At 59.2% G+C, this 1212-nt stretch overlaps 1 protein-coding gene across 1 annotated transcript in view; it reads left to right on the top strand.

Annotated features, from left to right (window-relative positions):
- The window catches only part of MED22 (mediator complex subunit 22), a gene marked incomplete at its 3' end in the record, with an annotated part of 6685 nt that extends 5762 nt beyond the window's left edge, over positions 1 to 923 (top strand). Inside the window, exon 4 of the mRNA XM_010850156.1 lies at positions 835 to 923. Coding sequence (XP_010848458.1) covers positions 835 to 923 — 89 coding nt within the window. The remainder of the gene's footprint in view (positions 1 to 834) is intronic.
- Between the last annotated feature and the right edge of the window lie 289 nt (positions 924 to 1212).

Below are 1212 nucleotides of genomic sequence, written 5' to 3'. Positions count from 1 at the left end.
ACCCCCGGGCCCCGGGATCTTCGGAACAACATCCAATTCTCACCCCAGGCTCAACTCCCTGCAGCCCTGGTTCCCACTTGGGGAGCCACTGTGGCTTCTTTGGGAACCTTGTCAGCCCAGGGACAGCCCACCTAGGAGTGCTGGGGGGAGGAGTGCCCCCACCATCCCAGGGTGGCCTATCCTTCCGATTTGCTACTTTCTGGGCTGGCCAGGAGGGTGTTTCCAGGAGAGTTTGTCCCGTTGAGGACCTAGCAGCAGGGCAGGAGGATGCCCAGTGTTGGGAAACCTGACCTGTGCATACTGTTTACCATGGGGGGAGGGGGAGGTGCTCAGAGTGGACAGTACTAGCCAAGGCCCAGCCTCCACGCACAGCTCTGCACACTACCTCATGCTGAGGCTCCTCTGATAGCTGACTGCCCCTGCAGGGCTGTGGGGAAAGGGGGCTGCCCACTCTCATGGAAGTCAGGCAGGGTCCTTCCTAATTCTGCTGCTGCGTATGCTTGGTTATTTTTGTAATAAGAGACTGTTGAATAAAACCACCTCTGCCCTTTTGCATCGCTTGGTTCCCTTTCTTGCTTTTGGACCACTCGGTCTCCCAGTGGCTGTCAGGAAAGAGCCCCTGGGCTCTGCCTAGTCAACCTCGGCCTTCAGGTCAGCTTTCTGGCCCTGGGGGGCTCTATCAGCATAGGGTTCATGGCTGCATTTCCACTGCCTGGAGAGAGCTGGCTAGGACCTAGAAGGGCCTTGATAGTAGTACTTCGTGAACGTATGAGAAACTGCTACCGTTACTGCATGTCACGTGGCCCGGGCATCTGAACCTGCGGTTGCCCCCAGGTCGGGGCTGTGGTTACCGGCATCTCATAGAGAGGAGCTCCGAAGGGGGCGAAGTGTTGTGCCCCGTGGTCTGCGAGCTGGGGAGTGCAGTGAGAGGGGCAGGACTCAGCCCAGGTGGAACACGAGGCCCTGTGCCCGGTCTCCTTCCCAGAGGGAGGTCAGCATCCCAGTGTACCGAGGAAGCGGCAGCCCGCGACCCGACACCTGCGATACTCAGAGTTTATCACTAGTCACCAAGGAGCCACACACTCGACGGCAACACCACCACGTGTTTTCTTCATCGCTCGCATCCCCGGGGCTTGGAACCTGCCTGGCGCGCAAGTCCTTTCCAGATGAACGCGGTCTCGCCAGCTTCCCCTTGGGGGCTGAGCTCTAAAC

The sequence above is a fragment of the Bison bison genome, unplaced genomic scaffold (assembly GCF_000754665.1).
Source record: "Bison bison bison isolate TAMUID 2011002044 unplaced genomic scaffold, Bison_UMD1.0 scf7180017851153, whole genome shotgun sequence".
Taxonomy (NCBI): domain Eukaryota; kingdom Metazoa; phylum Chordata; class Mammalia; order Artiodactyla; family Bovidae; genus Bison; species Bison bison.
The sequence above is the reverse complement of the archived record's forward strand: the minus strand, read 5'-3'. Positions and strand labels throughout refer to the sequence as shown.